We start from the raw sequence: 21,889 nt of genomic DNA, 5'->3' as shown, positions 1-21,889 counted from the left end.
TCATCACGTGTGTTTGTCTGCTGAGTTCTGATCCAGTAGGAACCAATCATGTTCTTTGTCTGTCAATTTAGGGTTTTGCTTTTCAAGCCTTAGAAATTCAAGTTGTAAAAATCATAGCCTTTATTTAGCAAAAGTTACTGCCTTGCAGCCAACCCCTGCCCTCCTGATGAGTGAGCATCAACAACGCACGGAAATTGTTGCTGTTGTACATTTGGCCCACAGCATTTTAAGGGAAAATTATGGAGAGATCATCTCTTTTTACGTGCTCAATTTCTAAATTTTAAACACATTAAAAATTAATATTAATAAGTGTACAATTAATTTGTCATATATTTAACATATAAAATATAAATATATAGGCACGTAAAGGATAATCAATCTCCCCATTTGAGCGGTAGTCCTAGATAATTGTTCCCCGAGTCATTCTTCCATGAACGAATTATTGAAGAGGGAAAGAAGAAGTTCATCAAAATTCAAGATTTATTAAATTAATTTTGGCTTTCCATTATTCAATTGACTTTTATAATATATAAATTTTGACAAATCATTATAGTGGATGTTTTTCAAAACTTTCAATAGAACTCTTGAGATGGGTCTTTTCTCTCTAATTCCCAATGCAAAATAAGTCCTTTTAAGTCATATATTTGATAATATTGATGCTATAAAAAAATTAGCTCAACATTCACACAACATCGTTGCTGTCTGTATTATCACGTGCTTTAATTTGTCATCATTAATAGCCATTCATAATAAAATTTTCAAAAGCCTCAAACCCTCTCAAAGTTCAAAAAATACTTAAAACTCTGACCATGGAGATATTGCGACTCTCCTAAAACAAAATCCCATTTGCATTTCCCTGCCTCAAATAATGTCATACCACCTGCTGCCCCAAATCATCCCTAAATTGTTTATACATATGCTTTTGTATATGTTTTATGTGTTCTCTCATTCAAATTATTTAGAAAGATAGAAGCACCACCCAGTTTGCCAAACTAGTTATTGTGCGAGTGCGGCAGGGTAGGGGGGGTGATCCCTGGTTAGGGGTAGAGCCCTTAATGATATGATAATGGGAACAAATGGGGCATTCAATGTTCCCACCTTTCACAAAAGCTAAAGGGAGCTGAAAGGAACATTTCTTGAACCAGGAAATTGTGATGCAAACAAAACAATAAGCCTCAATGAAATCCCACATGAAGCTGCTGGGAGTCAGCTATGTCCAAATTGGACAGCAAAATAATATAAGGAAAAAGTAACAGAGAGGGTATTAAAAAAAATCAATTAATGAAGATTTCTACTTCATCACATCCTCCTTGAATGGAGAAAACTTTAAAAATAAAATAAAATAAAAATAAAAATTGGGACACATACACAAGACTGAAAACCATTGTATGTATGAATGACACACAACAAATGGGCAAGTGTTCCAAGTGTGTTCCATTTGCGAGGGCAAACACATGCTCTGCCTGTTTTACCAAACCAAAAAATACATACAACGCAAGCAGCTCGAACAAGCACGTGGTTCTAAAACACTTCAACCATCTTACTTGCAAGAACACGCTCTCGTCTTTCGATGTATCCATATGGGAACCAGCCTGCTTTCCCTTTGCATTCACCTTCTGCCCATCCATTATTTGACACCTGCCAAAAGCAAAGAAATACCCATTTCAGATAAAAACATACCCTGATGTCTGAAATATCAAAGATATTTGGCATTCTGATATCTAATATAGTTCTTAGTATTTTTTTTCTCTTCCCCACAGTATATTAATCTGAACTTTCAAGATAAATGGCAGTCAAAATTGATGCCTAAATATACAGACCTGCAAAGAATGCAAAGGATAGCAGACACATGTTTTCAAGCGACTGATGTTTCAGTGAAATCATTACCCATTTTTCCCTTCAGAATTTAGAGGATTGGGGAAACATATTTTCTAGTTTGTTCCTTGTGCATGGAGGGCAAGATGATGGGAAGTGGTCCACAGGCCCATTTGGGATAGCTTTAGCTAAAAGTGATTTTGCAATCTAAATTACTTTTATTATGTTAACATCAACAATTTAGTTAACAAAGCTTCAATGCTAAACTTCCTAATCCGAAGAATGTGACTTATCCAAACTGTTGAAGCAAAAACTATAGTTACACTATGAAATTACTTCTAATAAAAAGTTGTCACGAACAGGCAGTACAAATGCACTAACATGGAGGATTGATGTGATTCAAGTTTAAGGTGCCAAAAGGACAAGGGGAAGGCTAAAATCAAGTGAGCTGGCAATGAGAAAAGACATCACTTCCTGATGATGGCAGGCAGAGTGGAATGATGAACATAGATTCATGTAGCAGGCCCCTATAAGTTGGGATCCGATTTCACCAAGTTGAGTTACATTTAAGTGAAATTTTTCTTCATTTTACTACAGGTTTTCTCCAAAGAAAAATTTGCTGTGATAGAAAAAAAAAAAAAAAGACCCCCCGGGGGGGGGGGGGGGGGGGAGTAGAACCCAATATGGACATATTACTGTAATTTAACCATAAAAGATGTTCAATTCAAGCAAGTTATAAACCTTTCTGACAACAACATAGTCACCCACTGACAAATTCAACTCCACCTCAGATTCAGCTTGATAAGAGAATATGACCTGCAATAGAGAGACAGATATGATCCACAGGTATGAGGAGACATTACACAGAAAATATGAAGCTTGCAGCATCCACAAGACAAAGTCATAAGCAAAGTAATATACACTAAATTAACCACCTCTCCAAGGAAGTAACTAATGCCGTCTGTCGATCCATTATGTGTTTGAGAAGCAAATACACCATTAACTTCTTCATATGATGGAGGAGGTGGCATGCTGTTATCCATACTTGAGCTAGGAGGTGCCTCAATTCGCTGTCTCTCTGATACCATCTATCCATCACAAAGCAGCAAACATATCATGATACAATGGTAAAATTATTGACCCAGGGGGAGCAAAGAAGATGTTATGATGGTGAAAGGTCTTGGTAACATGTTTGCTTACTTCGCCTTCAAGCTGTTCAAGAATCTGAAGGACTCTTTGATGATAGGTCCGTTCTGATTCAACCTTCAACACAAAAGAATAAAAATAATAAATTTGCAAATGCAATTACTCAATAAATAGAACTTGAAAAGGGAAAAAGAAACTAGTTTAAAACTGCGTTAAGCAGGATGAATATACAAGAAGAGTGCAAACTGCATATTACCATGGAAATAAGTCGCTGCAGAGTCAATCTCTGCTGTTGAGCTTCAACAGCAGCCATTGCTGCAGCAGCTTCCTTTCCCAATGTTGCCATGTTTGACTTCAGATCTTGCAACTTTGCTTCTGCAGCTTCCAGCTTTAAAGCATTATCAGCATTGCCTGTCGCTTCTCTCAGCCTTGCTTGGCGTTTTGAAACTTCAATAGCCTATCTAGGTTCAGTGAAAATGTAATTACAAGCTTGGAGAAGGAAATTCAATAGTTCAAGTAAGCCAGATTAATCATTTTGCAGAGTAAAAAATTGATCCACATCCCACAATGCCATTCTAGAATGGTCTTGGTTAAAAGTTGAGTTCAACAACAGGGACCACTAAATGAATCTACAGTGAATCAGTGGTGGATCAAATCTGAAAGCAATTAGTTTTTTATTTTATTTTTTAAATAATAAACCCTAGAAGATAAAAAAATATAAAATTAAACACCCCAATAACAAGGTAAAATGGCTATAAGTAGAATACCTGAGCTTCAGCTTCTTGCCGCATTCTATCATATCGTTGAGCAAGATGTCGAGCATCCTCCAATGGAGCTCCCATTACCATTGCTCTTAATGGCTCTGCAACCTAGTGATTTCAGGCACCTAGTATCACATCAATCTGACCTATGATTGAAAAGATGGACAGCAAAGGGAGATATACCCTAAAAACAATTTTATATTACTACAAAAAAGAATATGATCAAACCTGTGTACCAAAGGCTTTTAATAAATTTCCACGCTCCTTCTCCATATGAGCACGAGCTCGTCCATAATTTAGTGCGGCTTTTGACAATGTATTGCCACTGGTACATGTATTCTCAACACCATATTTCCTACTATCTTCTGACAATTTTGTACCTATAGAAAAAGTAGGGTGTATTAGGGAAGAAACATCATGATGTTCATGATGTTGAATCAAACTACAACTCTAACTAATGGCATCAGATCCCCACAAGCTCACCTATTTCAACTTGCTTGGACCCAGTTACAATATACCCTTCAACTCCACGAACAATATCCCTTTGAAAATGCTAAATGAAAATAGAATGCTATATTATTACAGGAAGAGAACAAAACAAGTTCAGAAATAAGCTAAAGGAGGATTAAGCAACCTTAGCAGCACGTGTTGAAATGTAAAGCTTCTCAAGTTTCTGGTGCTGAAGGAGTTCAGCCTCATCGGTAACTAAATTATCTGAACCTCCATATCCCCCAGCCCCAAACTGCTTGAGGACAGCCTGAAATAATCCTTAAGGAAATCAATACTCATGCTTTAAAATATAGAATATATTTCAAAAATGAAAATAGACAGTCAAATTAAATCCAGCATTTTTTTGTCATGTAAATGATTAATCAAGCTGAAGCTTAGAATCAATCCTAAAAGCATACACTATGGACATAAAAGAAATGCCTACAGTGCAATTTTTCTTTACAGTAAAGGAATATTTATTTAAGAATGAAGAAAAAATTTTGGGGACAAAAGAATAAACAAAAGCTACAAACGAAACTTCAATCCAAAGCAAAAGAGTGCTCCAGAAGATCATCTCATCCCTTTCAACTACAACACACAAAAATGGCAAACCAAGCACAATGCCACAAGATCCTTTCTTTACTATTTCTCCCAAACCCAAAAAATCTATCATCATAATAGATCCACGTTAGCTACACATGCAAACCTCACCAAGAGCAGCACCAAACAAATTACCATTCAACAGCCCAGCAACCTCAGAATGAAGAAAGGTGGGGACTATACTCCAAAAAGAGACTTACGTTGCACATGAATCCGGTTTAGATGACTTGCCAGCCTTCTTTGCAGATCACCGTATTCATTCTTTTAAAAATTAAAAGCTTTAACTTTTTAAGAATTTTCTTTTAAGTAAATATGCATAAGTCTAGGTTTCTGATGGATGGAGACAGGGTGAATGGCATGGACATCGAGCTTTTCAAAGCAATTCTGAAGTAGTGTCCAGTACTAATGTGAACCATGACATGATCATCCATATTAAGTTTCTCTAGCCCTATGATGCACATCTGCAACAAGTATATAATACAAATTACTCATGGCAAGTTCTCACCTAAACTAAGCAATTTTATAATCCATATTACTTGAGGCAAATTCTCGCCTAATCTCAGCATGCAGCTCATGGATGTGGCATATGGTGGCAAAGGAATAAAATTGATGGGTGCACAGGGTCTTTAACTGAATACAGGACTCTCACTGTGGACCTATTCACAATTATTATAAGCAAACTAACAATGGGTAACACCAAGTCCCAATTGCCCTATTTTTCTCCCAGTACACATCTAAGTAAATCACACAGTGATTTTTCTCTCACTACACAACCCTAGTCTGACCATTAGTTGGGATGGCAAGATAAAGAAAACTGAGTCCCACACATTTTTCAAAGTGTCTTCCAAAAGGAACTAGCAAATTTAATATCTAAACACTATGAAAGTCAACAAACCATTCAAATTGACTACCTTCTTAAAGAATATCTTGGCCACATGGGAGGGGGTCCAACAACAAAATAAAAACCCATAATCAAGTCTCTCTAGGCACGTTTGACAGTGGGATAGGAGTATAAAGACCCAATTTTGTCCCCTCTGATTTGCATAACTGACAAATACAACCTAGAGACACCATCTTCTCTGCTTTGGATAACTAGCAAGTACAACGAGGGATGCTATCCTAGCAACATCCCTCTTCAAACAAGGCCAACAAAAAATGTCGACAACTAAGGAATGGTCTATCCCTTCCCAAATGACCAGCTAACGCACCAACATGCAACTCCCAAACTAAGAAATCTATAGAAGTGTTGGGAATGCATAACGTAGTGACTCTACACAGATAACACTCTATGTTGACCCTCCCTCGCCTCTTAAAAACTGATCCCAAAATCAGTACAAGTAGAATACCCATCCTTTCAGAGATCAAATCCAACAACTGTGGCATCATGATATGGAGAAGAACTACAACTCTGCTAAGGCCATCAATAACCTTATTATCAACATCATGTGCTTAAGAACAGAGGTATATTCATTAAGGAACTCCTAGAGTAAGACATAACATCCCCTGGTCATATGTGTTGTGTTTCTATTTAGCCTCCAATATTTTTCACTGAAATTTGCTGTAAGCACGTGCCCCTCCTGACTCAAAACTACCTAGACCTACTGTGGGGGCATGACAAGCAACTTCAAAGACTTTACTCATGTCTGGATGTCTAAGTACAAGTGCTTACAGTCATTGTCTGCTTAATCTTACCAAAAGCTTTAGCAGCTGAAAGGGTCCAAGGAAACTCCCTTTTCTTAATGCATGAGGTGAAGGCAGCCATAATAGTGCCAAAACCCCGAATGAATACTATCCCACGATCTATACAGAAGCTTTAGTAGATGAATAGGTCCTTTCTTTGGATAAACAAAAAAAAAAAATATATTAGAGAAAAAAACACAAGGAAAAAAGGGGAGGACGAGGTATCCTCCAAGAGAAAAGAAGAAAGACTATACAAAAAACTCAAAAAAAAAAAAAAAAAACAAACAAACGGACAAACGAAAAAAAGAAACAACTCTACTGAAGTAAAGCAACCCAATCCCACTGTAAATCTGCCAAGGTAGATGACAAAGAACCCATTTTCCGAAGCCCACAACAATGCAAGGAACACCACTCTATTCCAAAGTATGGCAATAGAAGTATCCATATTCTCGAAAATTCTGGTATTTCTTTCCATCCGCAAGCACCAAAAGATAACCACAAATGAACTTCACCACAAAGCCTTTCTCTCTATCCATTTCCCAAACCATCTAAAGTCTAAACAACATAGCACAAAATGCCTCCAATGAAGAAGGGCACACCCAACTCTCCATAAATACCAAACAACTTACTCCAGAGGGTTCAAGAGAAGTGAAAATGTAAAACAAGTGGGAACAAATCTCCCCACTCTTAATTTCTGAAGAAAGCCATTTAATAATGTTCCTAAAGATCATTGTCTAGAAAAGACCTTAATCTTAAAAGGAACTTCAGCTTCCCACAAGGGCGCAAGAGGAGTAGCATTAGGAACATAAGTCAAGTAAGAAAAAAAGATTTACAACAAAATTCCCTAGAGAAGTCCAAAGCAACTCTTTCTCAAGTTCTTAAATTAAACCGAAAAGAATGAAGCACATTAATCAAAGGGGCAAGCTCGTTCATCTCACCCCTGTTAAGATTCCTCACGAAATGAAGATATCAAGAATACCCCCTCTCTTGCAAGAGCAAGAAACCAGAAATAGGGGTATCATGAAGGGATGATATGCAAAATAGACAAGAATAGAGATCATCTTGTTAGCTGGGCAAATATGAGTAGGTCCCATCACCTATTGCTGAAGGGATCCAATAAAACTCCCTTTTCTTAAAGCAATAGGCGATGAGAGCCACCATAATAGTGCCAAAACCCTTGATGAATAGCCTATAGAATGTAGCTAAGTTGTGAAAGCTACAAATGTCAAGAAAATTCCATGGCTCAAGTCACTCGATGGTTTTAATCTCTGTGTTAAGTGAGCCACTCCTTAATGGTTCTAATTCTTATCAAGATAAGTTACTATAACTTGTAAAGAAACCAAAAAACTAAGAAAAAGCATACTAGACTACAGAAATCCATGCTAGTAGAGGTTAGCATACAACTTAGCTTCCCTCAAAGTGACAAAAACTTGATGAAGATCCTATTACACACCAGTACATCATCAAAATAGACTACTAGGAATTTCCCATTCATGAATGGCTGCAAGACCAACAACACATATAAACCATTGTGTTCATAGAAGCAATTTTTCACTCATGTCATGTTCTATTTCTAATATTGAGATATCCTTTTCACAAGTCTATCTTCGAGTACCAACTAAAGCCAGCTAGCATGTCAAACAACAACAACAACAAAACCAAGTCTTAGTCCCACTAGGTGGGGTTGGTTATATGAATAATTTTCCGCCAATTTATGCGATTATGGAACATTTCTTTTGATAGATTCAAGGATATTAAATCCTTACTTGCTATCTCCTCCCAAGTTATTTAAGGTCTACCCTACCCCTTCTACTGTCCTCACTCTTCCTCACAGGTGCACTATGTGGCCTACATTGCAAGTGTCCATACCATCTGAGTTGTCCCTCCCTTATCTTATCTTCAATAGGAGCTACATCTAACTTACCACGAATATGTTCATTCCTTAATTTATCTTTCAATGTTATACCACTCATCCATCTAAGCATTCTCATCTTAGCAACTTTTACTTTTTGGATATTATGTTTCTTCGTCGCCCAACATTCCGATCTGTATAACATAGCTGGTCTAATAGTTGTCCTATAAAACTTCCCTTTCAATTTTCAGGGTATTCTACAATCACACAGCACACTTGAAGCACTTCTCCATTTTACCCAACCTGCTTTAATTCTATGCATTACATCATCTTCAATTTCTCCTTCAACGTGCATAATAGATCCAAGGTATCAAAATCTACAAGTGTTATTTATTTCTTCATCATCAAGTTTAACTTTGTCTCCAATATTTCTCCTATCATTACTAAAATTATATTTCATATATTTTGTTTTATTTCTACTTATCCTAAAGCCTCTAGATTCCAAAGCTTCTCTCCATAATTCCAACTCAGCCTCTACTCCGTCCCTAATTTCATCAATTAATACAATATCTGCAAACAACATACACCATGGAACCTCTTTTTGAATACTCTTAGTCAATTGGTCCATCACTAAAGCAAAAAGATAGGGACTCAAAGCAGATCCTTGCGTACACCTATGGTGATTGGAAAATCTCTAGTTTCTCCATCCATAGTCCTTACACTAGTCATTGCTCCATCGTACATATCCCTAATGACATTGGTATACCTACTACATGCACCATTTTTTTCTAGAACCCACTATAGAACTTCCCTAGGTATCCTATCATATGCTTTCTCAAGGTCAATAAATATCATATGCAAGTCTCTCTTCTTTTCCTGAACTTTTCCATTAATCTTCTTAAAAGATAAATAACTTTCGTGGTAGATCTCCCAGGCATAAAACCAAATTGATTTTCTGAGACCTTCGTGTCTAACCTTAACTAATTTAGATCAACAAGTTACCTATATAACCTAAGCTTTAAAATTATACAACAACAGCAGCAACAACAACAACAAAACCAGGCCTTAAGTCCCACTAAATGGGGTCGGCTACATGAATCATTTTCCACCAATTTACGTGATCATGGACAATTTCTTTCAACAAATTCAAGGCTATTAAATCCTTACTCACCTTCAATCCTTACTCACTATTATCATTAACAGTAACTAATTCACTCTTGCAAACTATGTGGCTTATGTTTCAAGTGCCCAAACCATTGAATCGTTCCTCCCTTATCTTATCTTCTATAGGAGCTATGTCTAACTTACCACGAATATGTTCATTTCTTAATTTATCTTATCCTCTCTACAACTTTTACTTTTTGGATATGTTGTTCTTTAATTCCACAACATTCTAATCCATATCGTATAGCTGGTCTTATAGCCGTCCTATAAAACTTCCATTTTAATTTTAAGGATATTCTACTATCACAAAGCACACTCAAAGCACTTCTCCATTCTACCCAACCTGCTTTAACTCTATGTATTATATCTTCTTCAATTTCTATTTAGCTTGCATAATTGATCCAAGGTATCGAAACGTACTAGTGTTATTGATTTCTTCATCATCAAGTTTATCTTTGTCTCCAATATCCCTCCTACTATTATTGAAATTACATTTCATCTATTCTGTCTTATTTCTACTTATCCTAAAGCCTCTAGATTTTAAAGCTTTTTTCCATAATTCTAACTTGATTCTACTCCATCCCTAATTTCATCAATCAAGACAATATCATCTGCAAACAACATAAACCATGGAACCTCATTTTGAATGATCCTAGTTAGTTCATCCATCACTAAGGCAAAAAGATTAAGGCTCAAAGAAGATCCTTGATGTACACCTATTGTGATTAGAAATTCTCTAGTCTCTCCACTTATAGTCCTAACACTAGTCATTACTCCATCATACATATCCTTAATGACATCAATATACGTACTACATACACCCTTTTTTTATAAAACCCACCATAGAACTTCCCTAGATACCCTAGCATATGCTTTCTAAGTAAATAAATACCATATGCAAGTCCCTCTTCGTTTCCCTAAACTTATCCATTAATCTTCTTAAAAGATATATAGCTTTTGTAGCAGATCTCCCAAGCATAAAATCAAATTGATTTTCGGAGACCTTCATTTCTAGCCTTAAATCTTTGTTCAACTACCCTTTCTCACAGTTTCATTGTATGACTCATAAGTTTAATTCTATGATAGTTATTACAATTTTGAATATCTCTTTTATTTTTGTATATAGGCATTAGAATGTTTTTCCTCCATATGTTTGGCATTTTCTTAGTTTTTATAATTGTGTTAAATAAATTAGTTAACCATATAGAGTAGTGGTTTGTCAAGGTTTCGAAAGCTCACCAAATAACTCTTTCTCATAGGAAGGATGGAGCTACTTCTCTTTCAGCCTTTGTCTCATCACCCGCTAATGGGTAATAGGAGGTTCATCTGCCAAAGGTTTGCTACACAATATACCGATACTTATTGGCAGGAGCCATGAGTTTCATTTTAGCAATAGCAATTTTCCCTCAGCTACTGATACCACTCACAGTAGTCCTCCATCTCCTTCTACCCAATTTAAGAAGGTACTTGGATCTAATTTGCCATCATAGTCATACAAATCTACCTTGACACTCCAAATGAAGTCTGTAAGTCCTCATGGTCATGCCTAGGTTAGTGTGGAAGATAGCTAGGATTAGGCTGGTATTCCACATTGTCAATTGCATCAAACTACCCTCCTCAAACCTAGATTCCAAGTTAAATAGTGGTTGGAGGAGTTGAACTGATCTGTTTGGTGGTCTACGGTCTTGACTCATCCCGACTATAGAGACTCCTGTAGTGGGAAGAATGCCCTGCGCTGAACCAACAAAATATGGAGGCATGTTAGGTTGCCAAACCTACAAGTCTAGGCCTTCTAAAAAGGGTGTTCACCCAACAAATTTAAGACTTGTGCAAATTGTTCATTAAGCTCGTAAAATTTCTAGTTTGCAGTGTCTTAGAGAGTGTCTAATCAAACAAAGAGCGATTGGGTATCAATTGGCGCAAGATCCTAGGGGTTGGTTTCGTAGCTTTTGTTAGTGGCCATGGGATAATGCAATATGGCATGATGGTGCTGAGGAAGACTGAACTTGACTATAAGTGATATAAATCCTAAAATTACTACAATCCACATACAATGGGCTATTGAATATAATGCACATGATTTGATGCGATCCTACACAACCAAGAACTATGGGTATAAATAAGGATTCAAGCAATGAATTGACCAAAGGAATTCATACAAAAAGGGAAGCCTTTCTTTTACACAGAAACAACAAACTTGGCATATGCAAATCACTAAACTTCCTAATCATTTAAACATCAATCAAGATGAGAGGGAAATTACCTCACTAAAGACTCTAAGCACAGCGTGCAACTAGTCTCAACTTAGTCATGCAATTTCTCTAACTTGACTCTCAATTTTTTCCAGTCCTCACAAGCAACCACAAAATGCAGCAATAATAAGGTCACAAACTGGTGCTGGCAGGACTAAATTTAACTCCTAAAATATATATAGAACCCTAGTGAATTTTTTTTAGTTAGCATCAACATCTCATGAAGGAAGCCCAATTTACTGCAGTAAATAATATCAGAGTCCCAATTTGGGTACCAGCAGGCTTAATTGATCTTTCAAAATGTGAATCAGACACAATCAACCAGTTTTCTATCCAAAAAAAAGCTTCAAAATCTTACGGGTAAAAAAAACCAAAATTTTGTGGCTGGAACTAATTGAAGTTGCATGAGAAGATTGGGAAATTTCCGTAGATGTGTCATCGGGTGTGAGGAATGTATACCGCTAGTGAGGGTCATCCAGCAAAAGCATTTCAGCTGCTGGTGGATCAAGGGGTGGTGAATCTATTGGTAACAGCGTGTCGAGAAGACTCCAGCAAAGGATGACCACACAATGGTCGGATGACTATGAAATTTTGGGGAAGAGCTGATTGGCAATATCTGTTTCCGATGGTGATGGACGTGTCATTAAATGATGCCCAGAAAGAAGTGCTCAAAATTGAGGGTGGTAACTAATTTATAGCTGTTCTCGCGAGGAACATTGGGGCTTTCCTAGGACTTCTAATCCTTCCATGGTATGTATGACTTGTAGTTGTGCAACAATATTTGCAGCAATAGAAGTGAAGTGATTGTAATTTGTTTGTATGTAAGCACGACGGCAACGACAAGAGAACGTGAGTGCAGTTCAATAGTGTTGTGAAAAGAGTATGGGATTGCACAGCGAAAATTATAAACAATGAAGCACCAAAGTATAATTCAAACACTCAGTATATCTGAAAAACAACAAGAATCAACACACAAATATACGTGATTCGGCAAAGCCTACATCCACGGGAGCAATCGGGAAAGGATTCACTATGAATAATCAAAGTACACAATACAAAGGTTTACAATGATCTTTTACTTTCAAAATATGCCCAGAAAGACATATTTAACAACCCTTTGGAGGCTTCCCTCCAAATACCCAACCGTTCCAACGTTCCAATTCAAAATTTGAAAATTTTCTTGCAAACTTTGACCTGGTCGAGCTCCTAGTCAAGACTCTCTGGAATCCATGTCTGAGATTTTAGGGGTTGAGTTGACCTGGTTGAGACTCTCAAGAATTCATGTTTGAGATTTTTATCTGCTCTCACTCGTTGACGAAAGAGACACTCGTCGACGAGTGTCTGCTGCACAGCACACCCATATGCTTTTCTTCTTTTGTTTATGAACCCCACCAAGTATAAAAGCCACACAAACACAACAATCACCACCTTGGCGATTATACGCCCCTTCAGAGAACCTGAAGAACATATCTAATTGCTCCACCTTGACCTTAGAATGTTCGGTTGGGTTTGTCTCCCTTCTAGCACTTGGAGACATGAAGTAAGTTCAAGCAATGCTTGAACTTTTCAGTAGTGACCGGCTTTGTCAAAAATATCAACAGCGTTTTCAGACGCGTGAACCTTCTCCAATACAAGTTCACCTGAAATAATCAACTCCCGAACCCTGTGGAACCTCACATCAATATGTTTGGTTCTAACATGGTACACTTGATTCTTTGCTAAGTAAATAACACTCTGATTGTCACAACGCAGCATAACCCCATCTTGCTGTAAGCCCAGCTCTTTGACCAAACTGCTAAGCCCTAAGACTTCCTTTGTAGCTTCGGCAACTATCATATATTCAGCTTCAGTTGTGGACAATGCCACCAGAGATTGAACCATGGATCTCCAACATATAGGTCCTCCTACAAGGATAAAGACATAACCCATTGTAGACCTTCTGTCATCCATATCCCCTGCATAATCAGCATCTACAACCCCACAACTGATGGACTAACCTGTTGCTTGCCAAACATGATGCCATAACCCGATGTACCCCATAAGTATCTGAATATCCATTTAACAGATTCCCAATGCTGTCTACCCCAATTAGAAAGAAACTTACTCACTACACTCACTACATGTGCTAAGTTTGGCCTCGTACACACCATGACATACATTAAACTCCCCACGACGCTAGCATAGGGGACCTTTGACATGTCCCAATTTAAGATGACTCGTTAAAGGTGTACATACCGGTTTTGCATTAGTCATGCTAAACCTATTCAACACCTTTTCCACATAACCACCCTGAGATAACCACAACCCCCCTACAGTTCTGTCACGACGAATCTCCATCCCAAGTATCTTCTTGGCTGAACCAAGATCTTTCATGTCAAACTCTTTATGCAACAATTCCTTTAACTAATTTACCTCAGTTAAATCTTTAGCAGCTATCAACATGTCATCAACATACAACAACAAGAAAATAAGAGAACCATTATCAAGTTTGTTCACATACACGCAGCAGTCATACTCACATCTTTTGTAACAAATCTTGATCATATAAGAATTAAATCTTTTGTACCATTGCCTTGGAGACTGTTTCAACCTGTAAAATTTCTTCAACTTACAAACTAAGTTTTCTTTCCTTGATTCACTAAATCCCTCCGGCTGTACCATATAAATATGTTCCTCCAAGTCACCATGAAGAAACGCTGTCTTCACATCCATTTGTTCCAAATGTAGATCATAGTGAGCTACCAACCCCAACACTATCCTTATAGAAGTGTGTCAGACCACAGGTGAAAAGATTTCATCATAGTCTATACCCTTTTTCTGTGAGTACCCTTTTGCCACTAATGGTGCCTCGAATTTTTCTCCTTCCTTTTCTGAAATTGTTTTTCTTCCTATATACCCATTTACAACCTATCGCTCTCTTCCCATTTGGAAGCTCCACCAACTCCCAAGTTTGGTTCTTATGCAGTAATTCCATTTTCTCAATCATTGCACCCATCCACCTACTTTTCTCTTGGTCGTGCACTGCCTCTTGAAACGTAGTTGGATCGTTACAACTAGTAAGGAAAGCATAAAACACTAACTCTTCAAATCGATACCTTGACGGAGGTCTGATAGTGCGTCTGGATCTCCGTATAGGAACATTGTTGACTTGTTGGTTTCCCGAGCTATAACTCTCTGCAACAAAAGGGCCAAGATCATTGTCGTTGTCCCGAGTTTCTAACTCCACCTGCACAACATGTTCATCTTTGTCCCAATTTTCTGGCTCCTATTTCTGTTCATCACAATCTTGAGTACACTTCACCATAACTTTCTCATAAAAAACTACATCTCTACTGATCACCACCTTGTTTGCCACTGGATCCCACAGCTTAAGCTCCTTCACACCCTTTTGATATCCCAAAAAGATGCAACATCTAGACTTTGTGTCAAGCTTCGATCTCTCCTCACTAGACATGTGAACATAGGCTGGACAACCGAATAGTTTCAATTCGAAATAGTCTACTGTATTTCCCGTCGATACCTCTTCTACCAGTTTCCCCTTTAGTGATGCCCTCGATGATCAGTTTATCAAGAAACAAGTCATACTAACTGTATCGACTCAAAAGTTCTTTGGTAGCCCTGCATTAAGTCTGAGACACCGAGCCCTTTCAGCTAGAGTTCGATTCATCCTTTCAGTTACACCGTTTTGCTGAGGCGTCCAGCGAATAGTGAATTGTCTCTTAATGCCCTACTACTCACAAAACTCCATGAACCTAGAATCAGCATACTCAGTCCCATTGTCTAACCTTAGACACTTCTTCAGCTTTCCACAACTTAAACTTGGCAAACGTATCAAACTTGTGCCGCATGAAGTATACCCAAACTTTCCGTGAATAATCATCAACAAAACTCACATAATAAACATATGCCTACTCTAACTGGACCCCAAACATCAGAATGTACATAATCAAGAATACCCACCGTCTTGTGTATAGCTGATTTGAATTTTGCCCTATTTTGTTTTCCAAGAACACAAATCTTGCAAAAATCCAGCTTACATGTTTCCATACCTTTCAAGAGTTTCTTCTTGTGAAGTTCTTTCATACCATGTTCCCTCATATGCCCAAGACGCATATGCCACAAGACGGTTTCATCATATTCAATATATACGGGTGCAGCTCCACCTACAACAGTAGTTTCCTATAGTGTGTAAATATTTTCATCTACCTTTTACCCTTTCATCACTTTCAGATAGCCTTTATATACTTTCATAATCCCACCTTCAGACTTGTAATTAAAACCATTACAATCTAAGGTGTCAAGTGAAATTAGACTCTTTCGTAGCTCCAGTATGAGTCTTACATTACTCAAGGTTCTCACAGCACCATCAAACATTTTAATTTTAACATTTCCAGTGCCAATGATCTTACAAGAAACATCATTGCCCATAAGAACTGAACCACAATTTACCAACCTGTAAGTGCTGAACCACTCCTTGTTTGGGGTTTTATGGTAAGAACATGCCGAATCTAGAATCCATGGTCCATAAGGTGTCTGACCCTGACAAGATTGAAAGTACATCACCATCACTGCAAACTGAATTTTCTTCTTGAACCACATTTGCTGATTTTGAAGTCCCTTAATGTTTTTCAACATTTCCTTTCTTCCAATCCAAACACTCTGATTTAATGTGCCCCTTTTTACCGCACTTGTAACACTGGATATCCTTTTTCTTCTTGGATTGAGTACGGGATTTTTGACTCAATCCATTTTTGAATTTTCCTTTCCCACGCTCCTTGTTACCTTTCACCACAAGTCCTTCCCCTTGTAAGTTTTCATCACATATTTGCAGCGTTTGATAAAAATTCAACAAAGCACTTGTCACCTCTTCTAAATTAAGAATCTCTTTTCCCCATGTTTGGGTGGTAACCAAATTTTCATAAGTATGAGTTGCAGGCAAGGAATTTAGTAACATCAAAGTTTTATCATCTTCTTCAAACTTAACATCAACATGCATTAAATCACTTATGATTTGATTAAATGCATTGATGTGTTGATTTAAGTTCGAACCTTCAACCATCTTAAGCAAATAAATACGTTGCTTAAGAAAAAAATTATTTGAAAGTGATTTGGACATGTATCGGCTTTCAAACTTTCGCCACACAGCCACTGAAGAATCATCCTCCATCACATGATAGAGCACTTCGTCGGCCAAACACAAGCGTATTATAGAAACGGCCTTTGCCTCCAACTCTTTCCAATTTGCCTCATTCATACCTTCCGGTTGAACACCATACAAGGCCTTCACCATCCCTTGCTGCACAAGCAAATCCTTCACTCTCCTCTGCCACAAACCAAAATTCTTAGTTCCATCAAATTTGACAACGTCAAACTTTGCAGAAGAATTACCCGATGCCATGACAACAACACTCTGATACCAATTGTTGTGAAAAGAGTATGGGATTGCACAGCAAAAATTATAAACACAGCAAAACAATGAAGCACCAAAGTATAATTCAAACACTCAGTATATCTGAAAAACAACAAGAATCAACACACAAATATACGTGATTCGGCAAAACCTACATCCACGGGAGCAAAGAAATCACTATGAATAATCAAAGTACACAATACAAAGGTTTACAATGATTTTTTACTCTCAAAATATGCCCAGAAAGACATATTTAACAACCCTTCAGAGGCTTCCCTCCAAATACCCAACCGTTCCAATGTTCCAATTCAAAATTTGAATTTTTTCTCGCAACCGTCAACCTGGTCGAGCTCTTGGTCGAGACTCTCAAGAATTCATGTATGAGATTTTAGGGGACAAGTTGACCTGGTCGAGCTCCTGGTCGAGACTCTCAGTTATTCATGTCTAATATTTTTATCTGCTCTCACTCGTCGACGAAAGAGACACTTGTCAAATAAATAGAGATACCTACAGTATGGTGACCATGCTTTGCTCTGATACCAAGCTTTCCACAGGGAAATAAATAGACAAAAAGGGAAGAATAAGAAAAGGCGGGGAGGGGGGGGAAGAGGAAAAGAAGACGAAAGAAGAGGGAGAGGCCTGCATTAGAAAGCAAAGGAAAAAGCAATCTAAAATTCAAATAATAATTGCCTAAACCATACAACTACTAAAGTGCTTATACCCTACAAGTAACTAAATCACATATTTACAAATTAAACTCAACATCACGAAATTACACAACAAAATAAAGGCCTGAGTCATGCATATTGTCCTAAATCTACCCTAGAATAAGTCACCGCATAAGGGGCAAAAATGATGAAGACAGTTCTCTGTTACAAAGTTCTTCCATTTCCCTAAAATTGGATTTCTAAAGCAATGAATATCCCAATAAATAGAATGAAGAAACAAAAGCATTATGAGGATTCTAAAAATTGTGAAGCCAAGGAAAAGAAAAACTAACCCAAACATCTTTACAAAAACAAACAAAAGCAATCATCCCCAATTTTATGAGAAGTCATAAAATAAAAAATAAAAAATAAAAAAAATAAATAGGCAACCTGTGAAATGAACTTCAAAGGGCTTATGTGTGTAGCATATACAGTACCTAGCATATATAGTACCTCTAACATCCCACTCATTTAGTTGAAGCCCACACTCATTCAGTCACTCCTATTAACCCTCAATTTGTCTATCATATAGAATTTGGTTCCAAAGACAATTTCCACAACCATTCACTTAACAAAAAAATGTTTTTAGACACCAAATTATTAAGATCAACCCCCTATAGTCTAGGCCTGCTAACATTCTCCCAAGTAACCAAAATATCTCTTCACCCATCCCTAGTATCCAAACATAAAAAATCCTCCATCATCTTCATAATTCTCATCTCCATAGAAATAAGAATCCCAAATAATGACAGAATAAAGAGGGATACTGAAAAGTAAAGAAGAAATAAGCAAAAAATATCCTCAGAGGAATATAAGCTCTCTTCCAACCCTCTGACTCACGATGTTCGCAAACTCTCCTGATGAAACCAAACTGTGTTCTTTAGGAACTCCTAGAAATACATTTTTATTTTTATAAAAAAAAAAAAGGCACCAGAACAATGGTTGTGATATGCACTAAGTACAATCAGTACGTCCCATCACAATATATTTAATTACCAATTGGCTTTAGTCTTTAAGAGGCTTTGAGAAGAAAAAGAATGTGAGGGTATTGTGGCCATGTGCTGTTTTTCTGTTATATGGGTACTTAGGCTGGAGAGAAAAGCCTGGATTTTTCGAGATCAGACTTCATCCATTGCTTTGGCCCTAGACAAGATTGTTTCTTTCAATGCCATGTAGGTTTTCTCTACACGGCATTTCGGCAGTACAACTTTCTCCCACTGCAGTTCGCTTGCTTTATTAGCTATATTTTGTTTTTCCTTATTTTATTAGTTTGCTTCTGCTTTTATATTTTTCTTTGGGATTTCTCATCATCCTTGTAGTCTTGTACACTATTCTATCTTAATAAAATTTCGTTTCCTACTCCCCCCTACACCACCCTAAAAAAAACCAAAAAAAAAAAGAAACAAAAATTGTGAGGGAATACGAAGATGGTGACTTGGTGCATCTGGACACATATGACATGCTCATAACACCCCAATTGGTATTCTTATACAACCACTACCCATTGAGAAGCCATGTGGTATAGAACATTGCAGGAAGCAAGTTCTTTCCTTCCACAGCATAAATTTTTTGAATTACCACCACAACATGACGTCTGTCACAACTTTCATTTCCAATCTTGAAAATGATCATAATTTCAAAAATATAGCATGGACTATTGGATTCTCACATTTCTGTACACTCAAATCAACAAAGATTTGCGAACTAATTGGGGTTGGTCAGATGAATCCCACCTTTCGTTTCAGTAATACAAATGCAAGTCAATTACATTACACGAGCATAGATCCAATAATTATTCTCAAAGACTAACCCAAAAGCCACTAATTAAGCCCGAGGTTAAGTCGGAGGCAATATGACGTCCCAATCAAACCAGCTGCAACATCCCTTTTTAAAGTTTCTTTCGTCTAATGAGAATCCCAGCTGCAACTAGTCGCAAAAGCATTCAAATCATCGAAACACGTACAAATGCAATATATTCTAAACCCCGGGCAGTCAAAATCAACCAAAAACTAAAATTTGAAAGAGTATAGGCGGATCTAGCGGATTGATCTGTAAATGGAAATGGAAATGACTGGAATCAAAGGTTTCGGGAAAGGGGAACTAGGGTTTGACGCGGTGGTTTTGAAGAGGGAAAAGTACCTGTTGCTGCTTGGCGACCTGTTCTCTGAGCTTCGAGGCTTGTTTCCTGATCGCTTCCATTCACAGAGCAATTGCTCCAATGCCCCAAAGTGGGAGATTCAGATCCAAATTCCAACCAGCGAGAGGGAGCGAGAGAGATAGAGAGAAGAAGATTTCGTAATGTGTCCAGCACTCGATTCCAGTCGTTGGAGCTTTGTCACATCGTACACAGCCTACAGACAATATTTTAATTTAATTTAATTAATTTGGTTTGTAAAATACGTTCTGAACTTTTGAGTTTTGACCCCTAATTCATTCAAGTTTTCTTATTTTTAATGTGATGATTATATATTTTAAATTGTTAAATTATGTACTGATATCGTACAATGATGCAAAAACAAAATTATAACATTTTTTTGAAAACAAAAATATCACAATTTGAACTAAATAAGTTGCATTTAGTTGAGATCCAAAAAATTAGTACTAGGATTTTTTTTTCAAAAATAGAATAATAAATTGTATTGTGCTTTTTTTCTTGTAAATCATTAAATTTAGGGTAAATGATAGTAACATTTTTTTTGAGTTTGAACAAACAAATTAAAATATTAGGATAAGTTCATATCTTTTTAAAAAAAAAAATTAGGAAAGAGGTATTCAAATTTTAGAGAGATTTATCTTTTTACCAAAGTTAAAATAAAAATATATCTTTCAAGCTTAAATTTGAATTTAATTTTCAAAAATTGACAATAGAAAATATATTTAAATAATCTCAAAACATTTTTTTTTTTTTGTGTATCGAGAAGTTAGGATATGATATTTGGTGTTTACAATTAATTACAGGTAAGATAATGATAACCTACCGAGAGTGATTAATTGTGGTGAATGGTAGTTGTTGGTGGTGATAGGCGGTGAGTCTGGTGGCGAGCTACACCTAATAGAGCCGGTGGTTGGTGGTTAGCAACGGCGAGAGGTGGTGGTTAGAAGTGGCGGATGGTATAACATATGAATGGTGAAATAAGATGAAGTTATGAATTTTGAATTATGTTTAGGATCACAAAAATAACATCATCTTATATAATCTTCAAAAAGGAATGTTTTCAAGATATAATTTAAAAGTAATTTTAAAAATAGGCTAACTAAAGTGTTTTATGAAAAAAGTATATTTGAAAACTCGACCAAATAACAATCACATTGGAGAAAAAAATTATTACAACCACTAAGATAGCAAAAATAAAAAACTCAATGATCAAAATACATTTAACATCTTTCTCCCTTAATTTTTTTCCATTGCACAAAAATATTTAAAACTTGTAAAATGATCAACCACATTTTAAATGACTGTCAATGTGAATGTTTGTGCTCTTCTCTATTTTTTTAAAAGGCACAAAAGAGTTTTTTTTTTAGAAAGTCCCAAAATGCACGCACGTGCTTTAGCTTATTTTACCTAAGTTTGTCAAACTTTATGTTGTTTTACTTGTATTTGAAATATGACCTTACGATATGAAATTAGACAATGAACTACAATGCCCAAAAGACAATTAAGACATCCTAATTGCGTAAAATATTTTTATTTTCTATTTATGTTATCCCAAAGAACTATAAAAATTTCAACTTATTTTTTTAATGTTTCAAAATTCATATTAAAAATATGAAATCAAGAGTTTTGTTTAGTTTTGCAAAACAAGTTTTCAATAAATTTCGAAATAATTACAAAAAAGATAGCTTATTTTTTTATTTTTTAAATATTATGTAAGATATTATTTGGAATCATGAATTTCAAGCTGTAGATTTATGTAAATTTTAAAAACACTCAATACAATTTTATCATATACTTCTTCATAATCCACGTAAACCCCATAAACCCAAAACTAAGATCCGAATTCTATACTCCCAAA

The 21,889-nt window shown here is 36.6% G+C and overlaps 1 protein-coding gene across 1 annotated transcript; it reads right to left on the bottom strand.

Annotated features, from left to right (window-relative positions):
* Window positions 1-1,269: 1,269 nt before the first annotated feature.
* LOC131156449 (SH3 domain-containing protein 2-like) lies at window positions 1,270-20,344 on the bottom strand. The gene is made up of 10 exons (XM_058110148.1): window positions 20,016-20,344; window positions 4,357-4,479; window positions 4,206-4,275; window positions 3,951-4,102; window positions 3,729-3,830; window positions 3,218-3,418; window positions 3,016-3,078; window positions 2,751-2,903; window positions 2,557-2,631; window positions 1,270-1,638 (listed from the first exon to the last, which is right to left on the bottom strand). The coding sequence occupies exons 1-10, from the start codon at window positions 20,073-20,075 to the stop codon at window positions 1,522-1,524; spliced, it is 1,116 nt and encodes a 371-aa protein (XP_057966131.1). The 5' UTR covers window positions 20,076-20,344; the 3' UTR covers window positions 1,270-1,521.
* Window positions 20,345-21,889: the final 1,545 nt, after the last annotated feature.

The sequence above is a fragment of the Malania oleifera genome, chromosome 5 (genome assembly GCF_029873635.1).
Source record: "Malania oleifera isolate guangnan ecotype guangnan chromosome 5, ASM2987363v1, whole genome shotgun sequence".
Taxonomy (NCBI): domain Eukaryota; kingdom Viridiplantae; phylum Streptophyta; class Magnoliopsida; order Santalales; family Ximeniaceae; genus Malania; species Malania oleifera.
Note: the sequence above shows the minus strand (reverse complement) of the source record. Positions and strands in the feature narration are given on the sequence as shown.